General features: G+C 35.0%; 1 protein-coding gene across 1 annotated transcript in view; it reads right to left on the bottom strand.

Moving 5' to 3' along the window:
* Positions 1-887: 887 nt before the first annotated feature.
* LOC144448360 (bridge-like lipid transfer protein family member 3B) overlaps positions 888-15,046 on the bottom strand; it is a 36,080-nt gene continuing 21,921 nt past the window's right edge. Inside the window, exons 7-16 of the mRNA XM_078138581.1 lie at positions 13,615-13,777; positions 12,933-13,019; positions 11,799-12,401; positions 10,740-10,852; positions 10,327-10,425; positions 7,290-9,404; positions 6,530-6,680; positions 5,964-6,232; positions 5,307-5,385; positions 888-4,882 (exon numbers count right to left, since the gene is read on the bottom strand). Coding sequence (XP_077994707.1) covers positions 4,560-4,882; positions 5,307-5,385; positions 5,964-6,232; positions 6,530-6,680; positions 7,290-9,404; positions 10,327-10,425; positions 10,740-10,852; positions 11,799-12,401; positions 12,933-13,019; positions 13,615-13,777 — 4,002 coding nt within the window. The 3' untranslated portion in view covers positions 888-4,559. The remainder of the gene's footprint in view (positions 4,883-5,306; positions 5,386-5,963; positions 6,233-6,529; positions 6,681-7,289; positions 9,405-10,326; positions 10,426-10,739; positions 10,853-11,798; positions 12,402-12,932; positions 13,020-13,614; positions 13,778-15,046) is intronic.

Genomic DNA, 15,046 nt, shown 5'->3' on the forward strand with positions numbered 1-15,046 from the left:
ATAACTAAATAGTTTTAGTTTGTGTCTATCTTACCAAACTGATGCCTCGATTGCCAGAGTGGTAATTGTAAAATCACTCCATGAGACTCGGTAATATGAATTTTAAAAAAAAATTATTTGTACTGTGACGTGTCCCTTCAACACGGTTATAAGGCTCAAGTGAAACATTATTTCGATCCGGACCGACAAATCACGTGATTAGGGTGTTTGGTGTATAAACCTCTAATATCGTCATTTCTTGATGGCCAATCATCATCGTGACCATAATCTATGTGTCGATGTTGTCGTCGTTTGACACATAAACGTTAACATAAAGTTTAAAGATTTTGGACGCAGGTGGCGCTATTTGTATCCATGTATCATAGCATATCAGCACAGGGAATATAAAACTTGAGTTCTATCATGTATGGCATGGTCTATGCCATGCTATGGGGATTTTCACTCCAATGGTTAGTCTGGATCGATAAGGAAGCATTCAATAATTATAGGGGGGATTGGGGTCACGTTTTACAAATTGGTTGTCGAGGGAGAAGTAACAATACAATACAATACAATACAATACAATACAATACAATACAATACAATACAATACAATACATTTTTAGTCTCAACCAGAAACTGAAACACATACATACATACATACATACATACATACATACATACATACATACATACACACACACACACATACACACATACACACATACACACATGCACACACACACACACACACACACACACACTCACTTGTGCAATACATCCCTTTTTGTACAAATAGAAAATCAGGAGATTTGCTATTACTCATTAATTGGCGACGTCACAACAATTAAAGTTTGTACTGTACTAGTTTTATTTGTAGGCTTAAAAAGAAAACATATTTATCCTACGTGAAAATTGCACTTCATGTAAATAAAAACTGATACAGGGCTTGTGATATATATCTGGGTTGATATACCTTCTACTTGTACAATTCAAATATCTACATCAAAATCAAAAATATCTATTTTTCAAAAAATAATTTTGAATTCTACTCGACAACTCTTTGGTATACATGAAAGCACCTACAGACATTTTGCATTGAATGTTGGAAAAGGATAGTGTATGCAAACGGATAGGTTTTAGAACTTGACTAGCTAGCGAATTAATATTCTGTTTCATAGCTTGGACGTTGGTGGCGCCATACGGAGGCACGTGTCAATGTAAACGCACGATGTAAACGTTGGCGCATGGTTGAAGTCTCTCCAACGGCCATGACGTAACTAATTTGTATTTCTGAGTGGCGAGTACATTACTATGCGAATTTTCAGTTTTATAAATGTGTTCTACTATTAAATATATTCACAAAAAAGTCAAAAGACTCGCTTCATATGTCTTCTGACTTAATCTCAATTTGAACGGAAATCTCATTTGACTTTCAACAGCAACCTGGGTTATTCGTCTAACAAGTAAACCCTGACAAACAAAACAAATTCTCATTGTACATTTTCACTCTAAATTTCAAACAAATTATGCTTCCATATCTCACACAATGGTTTTTAGAGGTGAAGATAATTCATACTTGAGTGTAATATTAACCTGTTTCAACTGAAAATTACCTGAAAATTTCCTGCTGCAAGGTTTGCACTTAGAAAAGACTGTTGAACAAGGTAGGCAATCCTGAATTTGGAAGACATTGAGAACTATACACTAGTACTCAATTTCAGCATTTTTTGACTCTCTAGATTTGATTTTAACAAAATATATTATTTCATTTACACTCTAAAGTTGAACTGACTTTGAAATATGAAATGTACAGGTGTGATATTAATTTCAGTGAATGTCTAGTTTAACGTGCAATAAAATCTGTACATAGTACTTAATTTAAAGCGATGGTATGGATGAGAAATGGATTTTTATTTTTGGATTTTTAATCAATGATAAAACTTCAACATGTTTTTCTACTTAAAAAAAGAAGAAGGAAGTAGCAATATATCACAAGCTCATGTGTGTATCTGAATAAATGCAAAGAAACTAAAAAATGTGCAAAAAGTTTGTTATTGTACGCAACGAAACTCGGTAAACACAAATAATAACTATGTCATGTCCAGTCTGTGAATGTCGCGGTCACTTCTCCATAGATTTAAACATCATCATGCCCAACAAAGGTAGATTACTTGTGTTTATTTGTGATTAAAAGTGATTAAAAGTCCAAAATATAAACACTGATTTCTCATCCAAACTGTCACTTTTACTATTATGTATTTCTATAGTCTATGGTGCATGGTTTAACCTGAAATATCAAAAAATATGAATTGGCTTAACATTTCTTTACTGTTGTGAATTCAACAAAATGAAGTGTTAAAGAGAAAAAGATACGTTGTGGATTCAGTAAGTTTAATAAACATATTTATTTAAACAAGATAAAATGTGTCGGTTTCAATCACTTTTATTCATCAGTAGGGAGGTAGCATTGATATGAAATTATGCAGAAATGACATATTGGCCTTGGTAGGGAACTTCAGTTAAGGACCAAGTTTTCAATCCCAGGTTCTCACATTAGTATTATCTTATCAGTAGAGCCATGATGATTACATAGGATCACTTTTTAGTTCATGACCAAATTTTTCTATAGCTCAGCTCTTACATGTAAATTGGAACTTGACCTTTGTAATTAAAGGCCAATGTTTCAATCCCAGGTTCTCACATTAGTGTTACCTTATCTTTGAAGCCATGAGGATTATATAGAGTTATTCTTTTGTTCTGGACCAACTTTTTCTATATCTTTGTCAGACAAATGTTATTCACATCTAATGTTTACATTGTCGCAAACCAAGCCCTCTTTTACGACACCATCCGAAATGCATCTCATTATTTCGCAGTGTCACAGAAGAAATAACAGCTCTGGTTTGCAAGAATGAAAGTTTAATCCTTTTTCAAAGTGGGTCTTTCAATATATTGTAAACTGCTTGTATTGTTAACCAATTACAATACCTATAGAAACAATAGACAACACATTATCAGAATTTGCTTAGCAAGGCCTATATGTCACTTCCAACTAAGTTCTGATCAATGCCAACTCTGCACTGACAAGTGAAAATGAATGAAACCAATGTACTAGTATTTTATCTTGTTTAACATTCAAGTTTTTATCAAACATAGTGAATTCATAAGATATCCTTTTCCCTTTAAAGCCCTACAGTAGCTATACAGTTTTCACAACTTTAGTCAGTTTATAAAACATTTTCAACTTTTGCTTGCAATGGTTTGCTCTATTTACTTCAATAGCTGAATTTCCTGTCTACAAGTAGTTGATAGCATTATGGACAGTGACCTACTCTCTCAGTGAAAACATAAATACAAGATCTGGACCGTTTACTTGATTGTCAACACATTGTAAATTTGTAGGATGTTGCTCACATATCAATCATGCATGTCTCAGCGAGTTAAAATTAAACATAAAAATTATAGGGAAAAAATTGGAGGAATCAAAACTTAAAACTGTGTATTAAAAATACATGTAGGAAGTCTTGTGGGAAGAGTTAACAAGATCTTGGACTTGGTTGACAGAATTTGAAAAGTGAAAAAAAAATCATCTTTCAAGAGACAGTGAATATACCTATTTCCAATGGATTTAAGTCTTGTTTCAAAGTTCACTCCTTACAGTATGGATATAACTCTTGTCTCAAAGTTCACTCCTTACAACAGTATCTGAGTATTTATCAAATAAATCAAATCTCGGTACCTGCAATAGCATTTTACCTCATACTAGAGGGTCAAATAGAACATGAAGAACGACTTAATTTGCTGCATGCCTACAGTAACACATGTGTAGATCCAAGTTCAAGTAATGAAATAAAATAATTGGTACTGTTATGATGTGAGAGTACAATTCTATTTCAGGTATCGGGAATTGTAACTACTGAAGTCAACAAAAATCAAAATAAACACCACACTATTTTGAGAAATGGTACACAAGATAAGTCAATTATGTGTTCACTTTTCACTTGCTTTCTTCAACTCATATTGCACTTTAAAAAGTTTAAAAAAAGAAACAAGCAAATTAAAGTGTAAATAAAAATGTTCTATTTTCTCTTGGATAATTGTACCAAACAGATCAAAACTTAAGAATCAATGTCAATGCCAGGTAGTGTCTGTATAATTATGTAAATTTGTAGTTCTCTTGTTTGTTCAATTTCATTTGCATATATGAAGGAATTTCACTTTATTTATGGAAAGCATGGTATAGTAAATACAAAGACAAAATGTCACAATGCAGCACTTATAAATCAGCTGCTGGAAAGATCTAGTTTGATTTACATGTGTACGGCTGGCTGTTAGTATTTTTGGTGGTGATGATGCGACAGATGATGGCGCTCTCTCAGATGGGCTTCTGACATTGACAGTCCTGTTATTAGTCAAGTAATTAACAGATGATAAACTTCCACTTGCGAAATTCCTTCCTGACACATGTAAATGAAAACAGATCTTTCCAGCTGCTAATTTATGAGTGCTTCATTGTGACAGTTTGTCTTTTACCATGCTTTCCATAGTATGTTGTCAGGTAATGGATTGTGTTCTTATTATTTCAATGATAATGTTGATGATGATCTTTTCAATGTTTTGAGTCTCACAACCTCTTGTCTCATGCTTTCTCGTTCTCTTTCAACATCAATCAACTCATCCTGTAGTTTGACCAATGATTTCAGTAGTGACGCCCTCTCTAGTTCAACTGAGGAAAGAGCAGATCTGGTTTTGTCAAGTTGATCTCTAAGTTGTTGTACTTCTTCAAGTAATGGATTTACTTCTTCTGTTGATGATGTGGCTTGGCTGTTAGTATCCTCTGGTGGCGATGATGCGACGGATGATGGTGCTCCTTCAGATGGGGCTTCAGACATTGACAGTCCTGTAATTAGTCAAGTAATTAATTAATAGATTTACTAATTTGTCTGTTTATCTGTCCAACCACACTTCCTGCTATCTATATCTCTCTTTACTTTATCAACACAAATTATTTATGATTGTGATTTCTGGGAAATGCAAGTGCATACATATCGCATTGTGTCATATTGTCTCATATAATCTCATACCATATCACATGACATCATAATATCACATGGCCCAATCCCACATCACATCACATCACATCACATCACATCAGACCACACCACCACACCATATCGTATCATATTGTATCAGATATCATCTATCATACTGTACAGTACATTATCCCGTCCCGTCCCATCATGTCATGTCATAACCTATCATATTATATCATATCATATCATATCATATCATATCATATCATATCATATTATATCATATCATACCTTCTTGTATATCAATATCATCCTTGTCTGTTTCTTTGTTTACTGTATTTGTATCTTCAGTCCGTGGCAACAGTGTACTCTAAAAAAAAAATAATTATTTATGTTACTACCTTCTCTTGACACTCAGATAACAGCCACTTCCCTAGGGTTGGCTTTGGGAAGAGTTAGTTATATAAGCAGTCATTATGGGCACACGTTATAGTCATGTACTAGTTGTATACCTAATAGTAAAACAGAATCCATGATGTGTGAGTGCAAGTGTGATGTACTCAGGGTATTTGCATGCATGTTTGTAGTGTTATCTGTGGTCATACTAGAGCACAGCGAGTGAAAGTGCAACAGAAAACACTGCAAGTACAAGCTCATATACCCCTGAGTTTCCAAACTGGAATCCATGTGGAATGAGGTTCTGTTATTATTATGTTTATCCAAAATAGTAAAATTGCATAAAAATCATACTGTGCAGCACCCAATTTGTGTAAAAAGCATGATTGGCATTAATTTGCATATAATTTGCATACAGGTATGCAATAATGTGTTTGGGATTGCACTGCAATGCAAATACCACTAGTATAAGCATGCACTGATGCAAGTAATCTCTGGTACAAATATGTAATGATATAACAGTTCATTGAAGAAACACAAGATGGTACATACCATTAATTTGATATTTGCTTGCGTCACTGAAACATCAATCGGCATAGGGAGTTCATTACCCTTCTTCTCATCTTCAATCAAGTTCACCAAACTTGTTAGTGATGTCATCAAAACCTGTGTATCTAAACCGTTGACACGTACACCAAGATGTTTACTAGCACCAGGTGAGTATTTCTCTGCAGCTGGTCCCATTGACAGCCTTAACCCAACCACAGGGTCTTCAGATTTGGGAAGGGGTGAAAGGTCACTCTGTTTACGTTTATTACTCTCTATGGATATGTAAAAGAATACACTTTTAGTGTTCAGATATTGAATATTATCAAACCAAATGTAATTACAAAAGTGATAAACATGTATGTAACAAAAAATTCTGCAAGATAGTATCATAATTTTGTTTTTATGTAATTTAATACACTTTTGAGCCAGAGGCCAGTCGTAACTATGGAATTTGTCATTCTGTTGAAGCCATGATAAAATTGTTATATGAATTACAAATCCAAAATAAATACCCAATCTTCATCCATATGGCCACTTTAATAAATTATGCTCCCAAGATAAACATTTACCTGAAATTCTGTGTTCAATAAACTCCTTGTAACTGAAAGATCCTAATTCTTCTGGTAGTACCTTTCCTAGTGCAAGTTTGATACCAGTTTTGTCGCCAAATAGCTGCACAGCTGCTTGTAAATCAGAAATTTCAATATTCAGAATTGGCACCTGAAATAAAACATATGAGATATTGAATGAATGAATGAATGAATGAATGAATGAATGAATGAATGAATGAATGAATGGACAGAAGGAAAGACCAACCAACCAACCAACCAACCTACCTACCTATCCAACCATCCATCAATCCATCTATCCATCTCTGACTCTGTCTGTCTGTCTGTCTGTCTGTCTGTCTGTCTGTCTGTCTGTCTGTCTGTCTGTCTATCTATCTATCTATCTATCTATCTATCTATCTGTCTGTCTATCAATCAATCAATCAATCAATCAATCAATCAATCAATCAACCAATCAATCCAATCAATCAATCAATCACTCAATCAATCAATCAATCAAAATCAACCAATTATTAAATCAAACAAGTACATGTATATAGCAACAGCTAGAGTGCAGATGATGGATTGTTTTTTTTAAATATATATATATGATAATTATCATATATTGTTACAAACGTCTGTCTCCAGAATTACATTCTAAATTTATCAACTTTGACAAAAATGGTTGACTTTAAGGAACTTCAACTAGGCATAAATATTTACTAAAGCATATGAAATGGATAATTGTACACAAAAAATATTAATTTTATGAAAAACTTACCATATCTTCTGATTGTACATCATTTTTCACTTTCTGTTTTGTTTCTGTCTCTTCAGAATGCTGAACATTTGTTTCTGGAGAATTTTGTGTTTCAGATGGCAGTGTATTAATTTGTTGTACTTGTACTCCCTCTTCTTCTACTAACAAATTTGTCAGACTTTGACTCTTATTACTGTCCAGTATATGTGAGGCATCTTGATCAGAGTTATCTAAGAGATCACGTAGAGAAGATTCCGAATCAACATTCGACAGTATTGGTTTATTGGTTTGTGTATTGTTAAACTTTTCACTGTGCAGCATAGTACTGAGATTTTGTCCGATCACCTGTGATGCACTATTACTAGCTTCCTCATCCTCATGGCCTTTTTTCCACCTCACTGTGTTATCTTCTGAAATGTGATTGCTTCCTGGTATGTTGTCAAGTGATACAGCAGCTACAGGGTTTTGCTCTGCCCTCATGGTTGTACTATTACCATCTTTTGAGGACGTCCTTTGTCTTTTCTCTTCATCTTTATCAAGGCGGTTAAATTTCTTACTGAAAGATATGGTTTCTTCCATTAATCCATTCCCATTTCCAATGTGAACTTCATCCAAGTCAAGCAACTCAAATCCTGAATCTTGATTAGTTACTGATCCACCAATTACTTGATTTTCAGATGTGGAACCTCCAGGAAGAGTATTTGTAGCTAATTTTGTCTGGTCATGTTCATTCCCATGGGAATCCAATTTTTCCGAATCATCTGGCGACTTTACAGTATTCTTTTGATCCTCTGTTACATCTTCAGAGTGAATGGTATCATTTGAGTTGGAGTGAGAAGAGAGGCAGCCATCCTCTTGCATATTTGGATGTTCTTGTGAATTATCTTTTTCATCATCATTATCATCATCATCAGGTTCCAAAATAGGTGGCAAGACAAGGGTTACTTCTGCAGCATGTAGTCGGGCAGCTATAACCATACTGGACACTTTATCAGACTTTCCTTGAAACATCTCAATGTCTTCCTCAATGGCATCAGACATCTTTGTAAGGGAATCAAGTAATCGCATCAAGAATAGAAACTGAGGACGGGTTAACATCACTCTAAGTTTATCTTTAGTTTCAGCAATAAAATGTCTGTCAGCTATGTTGTCGTCTTTCGATTCTGAGCTGTCAATGCTTGCAGAGCTTGGAAGGAATGTGGATGGAATATGAGAATTTGGGATAGATCCTAAGGCACTGTCGGAGGTTGTTGATGAAGAGAAGCTGTCACTTCTACCAAGGAATGACACGGGAGATATGCCAATATCACTGCTGGCCATGGTTATGCCAGAAGTATGAGAACTTGTGAACGACGTACTTGTCAATGATGTACTGCTATGAGAGTATGGTATCCTATGGTCAAGGCTCCTTTGTGAGGATGAAAGGTTTGACAGAGACGCACTTAACTCCCCACTGTCTGGTGATGTCGGTGGAGACAATGATCTATTAAGGGAATAACTCATCGATGCTGCCTTGCGATGCCCATACAGTTTCCTCTTCTCTGCAAAGGTCATTTCTGCAGTAATCAGGTTTGGTGTATCTCCACCTGCCTCTGATCCTTCATAGGTCTTTTCCTTTGGTGGGAGACAGACCCAGATGACCAATGGTAAAGATTCGATGAAAGGTACAGGCCTTCCCTTGGCATTCTCAACACCAAGAAAATCTACCCACACCTGGTCACAATGAACACACCAAACATCTTCAGAGGCCGACTTAAAGAAGGCTCTCTTTCCCATTGGCTCCTTCTTGTTCTTTTCACTCTTGATGGTGGTCTGAGGTGGTGGAGAAGTTCCCTTTCCCTGTACAGCTATTGGAGCACTGCTATTTTCATCTTTAATATCTGATTCTCCAGACTTGTATGCATGGTTCCACAACATCTGGGGAACAGCATTCAAATCCCCTGATTCATTTGGAAAGCTCTGTTGGTTAGTAAAGAGTTTCCCTCCATAGATATTCTGTACTGCCGAGGCTAAATCAGATATGGACGATGATGTACCTATACGACAGTTTGACAGTATTACTTGAGAAAACTGTACTTGAAGGGCATTTGGTCTTTCTGGTTGGCCAGTGACTTCTTCTTCTGCTGGGATGACTATCTGTAGATAAAGAAAATCAAAACCAATCATAGTTAAGTGCATAATTCATCGCTTCTGACTTCCAGAATCCTGTAATACCCTGTTATCTCGATACATCTTGGGACTTCAAGATATAAATGATGGAATGTGAAATTGATGTGTAACTTGCCAAAGGGAAACAGTTCTAAAATTAATGATCAAAGCTATGTATATTCCAGATATTCTCCTTTTTGATTTAAATAAATAAATGCAAGTGTTGAGAAGATTTAAGATGGCTGTCACGACTGGCTCTGTTGATAAGTTATCCCTACATTTACTTTAGGGTAGATGTCTTTCACTTAAATCTGCTTGTAGTTTTCAACATAAATTTCTTGGTTGGCTGAGATGAGAGTGTCAGTTATTACATGTTTATTCCAGTATACAATTGTGGCAACTGAAAACGTTCCCTAACCAGGGGAGTACCCAGCATGATTTTGAGAAAGTGCATGATTGAAGTACAATACAAATCTCTGGATGAGTCATTTTGTACAAGTGAGGGAGGGAACTATTGAGTCACATTTATTTTGTGCCAATACAAAACGCTACTTGTTGACAAACAGAGATTTAGAAAGTGCCAGAAAGTAAAAAGAAAGATCACAATAGTTGATTTTCCAGATCCAAGATGTTTGTGCAAGAGGACGTCACTCTCGTTGTTTTGTCTATTACGTTTGAAATAACATTTTCATCAGGAAATGATGGAAAAACATTTTAACCTCTTTGATTATGAATGATTTTATAGAACAAAGACTAAATGCCATCAATGACAGAGAAAGATTTCACGGATGACCCCAGGGTACTGTCAGGTGAAAACCATGAGTGTGCAAACCCTCAGTACGTACACAATATATCGTTTTATGGAGAGACGCGCAATACATCTTGGAGCCGGCAACAGGTTTGTACTTACTTTTGGCATTAAGGCATCAACACGGATGTTGACATGATCCATGTCTGAGCCAATGGTAGATCCTGTACTTGACCCAGTTTCACTATCAGTATCAGATTTCTGTGTAGAAAAACACAACAAGCATTGTCAATGGGATTGTTGTCCCTGCAACTGTACTGTTAGATTTAATCGCTATTGGAAAAGTTCATTGATTGATAAAGGGTATATGTAGCTGAACCAAAGTTTAAGAGATATCCATGGTTAATATACATCTACTACTTAGTACAAGAACATTGCTATTGTGACTGCAATCTATTAACAATTCCACCATGTATGATTTCAAATGTCATAGAATATTTATCAATCAATCGATACAAGAAAACTTGTTCTTTAGGGGAACTTCATTATTAAACACAAGAATCATATATTCCTACCATCTGAACTCCTGAAGCCATGAGATTAGCAAACTGGTTAATCCACAGAACTGTGATGTAATCAATATCTAATCTTAAGGGATTAACTTCACAGTACATATTAGGTTCTGGAACTGTAATGAAAATAAAAACAAGATGAGAAACAGTTAAAGATTGTATTATACGAAAATTAAAGTAAAATTAAGTGTCCTTGGTTCAAAAAGCGTCAAAAAATAGCTGACATCCTCATTTATGAAAGAGTGTGGGAATGTTGCCATGAACTAGCTTTTCATTAGCTATCTTCCAGCACCCAGTTGCATTTGTCATTTCCATTATTTTTTCATTTCATTTTTTTTATTTATTCATTTGTGTTATTGTGAATAAAGAACTTATATATATACTAATTACAATGGACAGCAGGAGAAAAGAACAATATAGCACTTAGTACGTATGTAATATACTGGTCCTTGTAGTGTTGACATATTTTTTTTATCATAAATGAAAATTTCTGGTTTCATATTTCAACTATCAGTATATAAAACATTAGATTGCACAATATTGAGTCATTGGTAGCACGCCATCTATATATTACTGGAAAATACTTGTTAAAGAGGAATGCATTCCAGGAAATGAACTTCAAGGTATTTTCACAAACTTTGGGTTCTGGAGTTCTGGAGTCATTTCATGATTTCACATCACATAAATTGTATGCTGTTGCCAACAAACACCAAACTGAAACTTTATTTTACATCAATTTTCTCACACTGGTCAACCATTTCTAAGTGCTTATTACCTTTACATAGATAGTTATGAATATTTAGTGTGCATCTAATAAATACGTCTGTCTGCTAAGTCCCATGAGGCAATGGTGGTAATGCATCCTCTGGAACAGTTTGAGAACAATAAAGTTGAAATACAGTTTATATATACATCCGTTTCCTGAAGTGGAATTCCACTTTCATACTAAAGGGTTTTGTCACTGCTCACTCTTTGATTTGCAGTGACAAGACCCCTTAAGTCACTCATCTTTACATTGGTTGAATGAAGAAAAATACTGGGAAATGATATCTAAATATTTACCTGGGAACTCAAGTCCTTCTGGAAAATAGTAAGAAGTAGCTTCCACATACAAGGACGACATTTCATCAGGAAGTGAAAATGCAGCTTTGTCGGAGTAAAAGAACTTCTTATTGACATCTTTAGAACCTTCTGTAGACACAGCAAAGATGGCGAAGTCTTCAACTTTGAGAATCATGCAATTCTCCATTAACTGAGGCTGTCTTCTGGATCTTGTTTGAGGCTGTGGATGACCTCTGAACTCGCCATGCTGACCTTTGACCGGTTGAGGCCCTCTGGATTGGTGCAGATTCTTTACATCACTCTGACTTCGCGGCCTGTTGACCTGCAAAACATCCATGTTTCTGCTGTAGCCCACAGTCTGGGGTCGCTGAGATGGTGGATGACCTTGAACTTCACTGTTTGTCCTTGGCCTTGACATTTCTGAACTTTGACCTCTTTGACTATATCGACCAGCTATGACGTCTTGTAAATAGAGTCTTCCCTGATCTCTACCGGCTTTGACTTTTTGCCGGAAGTCCGCCAATAGATGTTTTGCCCATGTATCTCGCTTCTCCATGGTGTCAGATACAATCTCAGAATTTGTCCAGTGTGACCTGTCAGTATCTGAAATTAGAGAAACACATTTAATAATTAATGTAATCAAAACATCTGATTATTGTTAAACTAATATATCAACACAATATGGAGAAGGCATTGATAGGTATATTGTGTTTAAAATCCACTGGCATCTAGACTCTTACAGAATGGAAAGTCCGAACACCACATACGCTTGATTTTTCCCCCTTTATTTCTATTGACTTTTCTAATCTTTTGGGTGCTATTAAAGAAGTAATTATAATCTATCCTGCTATTAAGAAGCTTCATAGACATTTTCGGTGTTGTGATGAGAACTGAATGAAATGTCACCATTGTTTATTGTAAATCAATTTTCTGTTTTTAGTAAAAGACATCTCACCATCAATACATTTAGAGATTTAACATATTATACTTTCTGTAGACATCTATACTGAATATACTTACTATAGACATATGGACAGCTATACTTAATATACTTACTATAGACATGATATGAACAGTTATATTGAATATACTTACTATAGACATGATATGAACAGCAATATTGAATATACTTACTATAGACATGATATGGATAGAGATCAACTGATAGATTCGTGATGTTTATCTTCATAGCACCACCTTCTGTTCGTCTCTTGAAGGTTTCTGGAAATGACAAAGTGTTGTTCATATATTATCATATTTAAACAGGTCATAAGACAATGTAATGTATTCATTTCATTAACTTAACTGTTGGGAAGTGTAGAGGCCAACAATTGACATGTGATGTACTATGATTTCTTTACCCTTGTACAATACAAGTAGACTAGGAGTCCAGAAAACAACAGATTGTTTTGGTTGTTTTGATGTGAAGACTGCATACATTTCCCTAGTTATTTCAGTTCTCATCACTTTAACATTAACAAGAATGTAAATTGTATTTTAGGCACAATGCATGATTTAGTGGGGCAAATGATGATGATTTTGAACATTTTGGCTCATATTTTGAGCATCACAGAACCAATATGGCATAGCCACATGTTGTGACAATGACCAACCTGGGTATACATTCTATATTTTTGGTTTAAACCATTCAACTTGGCTTGCATGGGATACAATTAACAGTTTGACCAAAAATCAGCTTGGTAGCTCAAATGATTTACAAAGGTTATAACACATCGAAAGCTCAATGCTGAGAAAAAATTTGAACTACTGAATGTGTATTATTATTACCCTTGTAAATCAATAAACAGTTTCTTACCTTCTACTGATCTATTTTGTTCATCTACTAGATGCATATTAAGTCTTTCCATGGACATATGATAAGAACTTTCAACAATGTCATATTTATCAAAGTAGTGTTCATCTGCTGTCCGTTGAGTTTCTTCATTCTTATCTTTGGCTTTTGATTCCTGCTTCCTTGACTGGAAAGGTAAAGGGTGATGTCAATCTTGTGAAAATGAATACTTTTGATTTCGATAACTTGGGAGAAGTTTCCTTGAGAAAAACATTGAACTTCTTCATAGGAATGAAAATTTGAACGAGGGTAAAGAAACTTTTTAATTTCTTTTTCAAGTAAGTTTTTATCTTATTTTAATCTATACAAAAGGAAAAAAAAACATGATTAAAGAAGTACAGGTAACAGACAGGAAAAGGGAACGAAATGAGAATGGTCATATTCTAAATTAACAAAAAAGCAACTGTACTAAACAATAACATTGGATTGCAAGGTTCCCATTTCTCATTATAAGTATTTAGTTCATCCATTCTTTTTTCAATCTTCCGTGAAAATGAAAAAATTTTGATTTAGATAACTTAAGAGACTACCTAGAAATGTCAATATTTTTAATCCCATTTCAATTCCATGCCACCCTTGAAGACATTGCCAAGGTTTTCAAGTACGAAGTATGCCCTCACGTGGCCAAAATGTCATTGTACTGCAACTTTAATATTGGCCAATCAGACAGACCCTTTCAAACCATTGAGTTTGAAGGAGGCTGAGCTTTACATACATGACAAATAGACACAGTAATCTTAAAGTGGAAGCCCACTCAATAAATCACTGTATTGAGCAATTTGTTGTAGAATGCCACAATCAGATTAACAATGTCAGTGTGTACATGTACTCCATTGTACCAAAGTCTCTAAGGGTTTTGTTTGCAGGGATTTGTATTAACCGCAATAGAATTGTACCACTGAGGTACATCACAATAATAATAATCATTTGGTCTCTGGCTAACATCATGATTCCCACACTCCACATACATTGTACAACACAGGTATAATTACTACAGGTGTGCATGATAAGTTATCTTACGTGTTCTATTCTGATCCCTTAAAGAGAATTCAAATTGATCATACCACCACCTAGTGGTCAGGTGTAACTATGGAATTTGTCATTCTGATGAAGATCATTGACTGAGACAGATCGAAAGCTCAATTCTAAAAAAAAATTGAACTGCTTGTGTTATAACATTTGTAAATCATTTCATCTACCAAGCTGATGTGACATTTTCGGTCAATTTGAATTGAGTTTATGTATTACCCTTTATATTTTAAGATGAAAGTAAATGAAGAACTGTTTTTTTAACATGTTTACTACAACGTATAATAAATTAATGAAAGCTCTTCTGTGTACCTCAGACCACTAAATAGACAGACTAGAAGCATGGCTTTTCCCTTGATGTGATGAT

The sequence above is a fragment of the Glandiceps talaboti genome, chromosome 17 (assembly GCF_964340395.1).
Source record: "Glandiceps talaboti chromosome 17, keGlaTala1.1, whole genome shotgun sequence".
Taxonomy (NCBI): domain Eukaryota; kingdom Metazoa; phylum Hemichordata; class Enteropneusta; family Spengelidae; genus Glandiceps; species Glandiceps talaboti.